Here is an 822-nt window from a genome sequence, read left to right on the forward strand (position 1 = left end):
GAATAATCTCCAATATATGTACAGATTCTAGTAACCTGCCATTAAGTAATCATAATATAAAAGTAACTTGGGAATTCTTCAAGAGCAACATTCAGTTATCCACTTTCTCTAGATGAAAATTGTTTCAAAATAAGGAGAAAAAGCAGAGAGATAAGGGATTGTGGTGGCAAGGTGTGTGTGTTCTGTGTGTGTGTGTGTGTGTGTGTGTGTGTGTGTGTGTGTGTAAGAGAGAGAGAAACAGAGCAACTAGAAGGTTAAAACAAAATCTTGTCCTTATGGATAAGTGGAAACAAAAAAATGGAAAGGTACATCTATTTGAATGATTTATATAATATGTGTGGTGAGGTCACATGTACTGAATAAACAAAATACAGACCAAGAGAAAAATCTTAAAATTGCAGAATTTGGCTAATGGAATTCTGACATAAGAACAAAATCATCCCAGTTATGAAGGCCTTGTTTATGCACTAAGTCGAGGTGCTCAGGATGCTGGGGGAAGCTCTCAGGGAGCACATGATGCTCACATGCCTGTGGTTCCCACCCACCACCCAGGGGTATAAAAGGCAGCTGGCACACAGACACATCCAGACTCAACAATCCCACCTTCTGCTCCTGTCACAACAGTCCACTCCTGACACCATGTGCTACTACGGCAGCTACTATGGAGGCCTGGGCTATGGCTATGGAGGCCTAGGCTGTGGCTATCGCTGTGGCTGTGGCTGTGGCTATGGTGGCTATGGTGGCTATGGTTATGGTGGCTATGGCTATGGCTGCTGCCGCCCACTGTGCTGTGGAAGATACTGGTCCTATGGCTTCTACTGA

At 43.8% G+C, this 822-nt stretch overlaps 1 protein-coding gene across 1 annotated transcript; it reads left to right on the plus strand.

The window, feature by feature from the left end:
* The first annotated feature begins 639 nt into the window (after nucleotides 1–639).
* LOC138831771 (keratin-associated protein 20-2-like) lies at nucleotides 640–822 on the plus strand. Its single transcript, XM_070028808.1, has one exon. The coding sequence runs from the start codon at nucleotides 640–642 to the stop codon at nucleotides 820–822; it is 183 nt and encodes a 60-aa protein (XP_069884909.1).

This window comes from Dipodomys merriami, unplaced genomic scaffold (genome assembly GCF_024711535.1).
Source record: "Dipodomys merriami isolate MVZ:Mamm:240054 unplaced genomic scaffold, mDipMer1.0.p SCAF_2, whole genome shotgun sequence".
NCBI lineage: Eukaryota > Metazoa > Chordata > Mammalia > Rodentia > Heteromyidae > Dipodomys > Dipodomys merriami.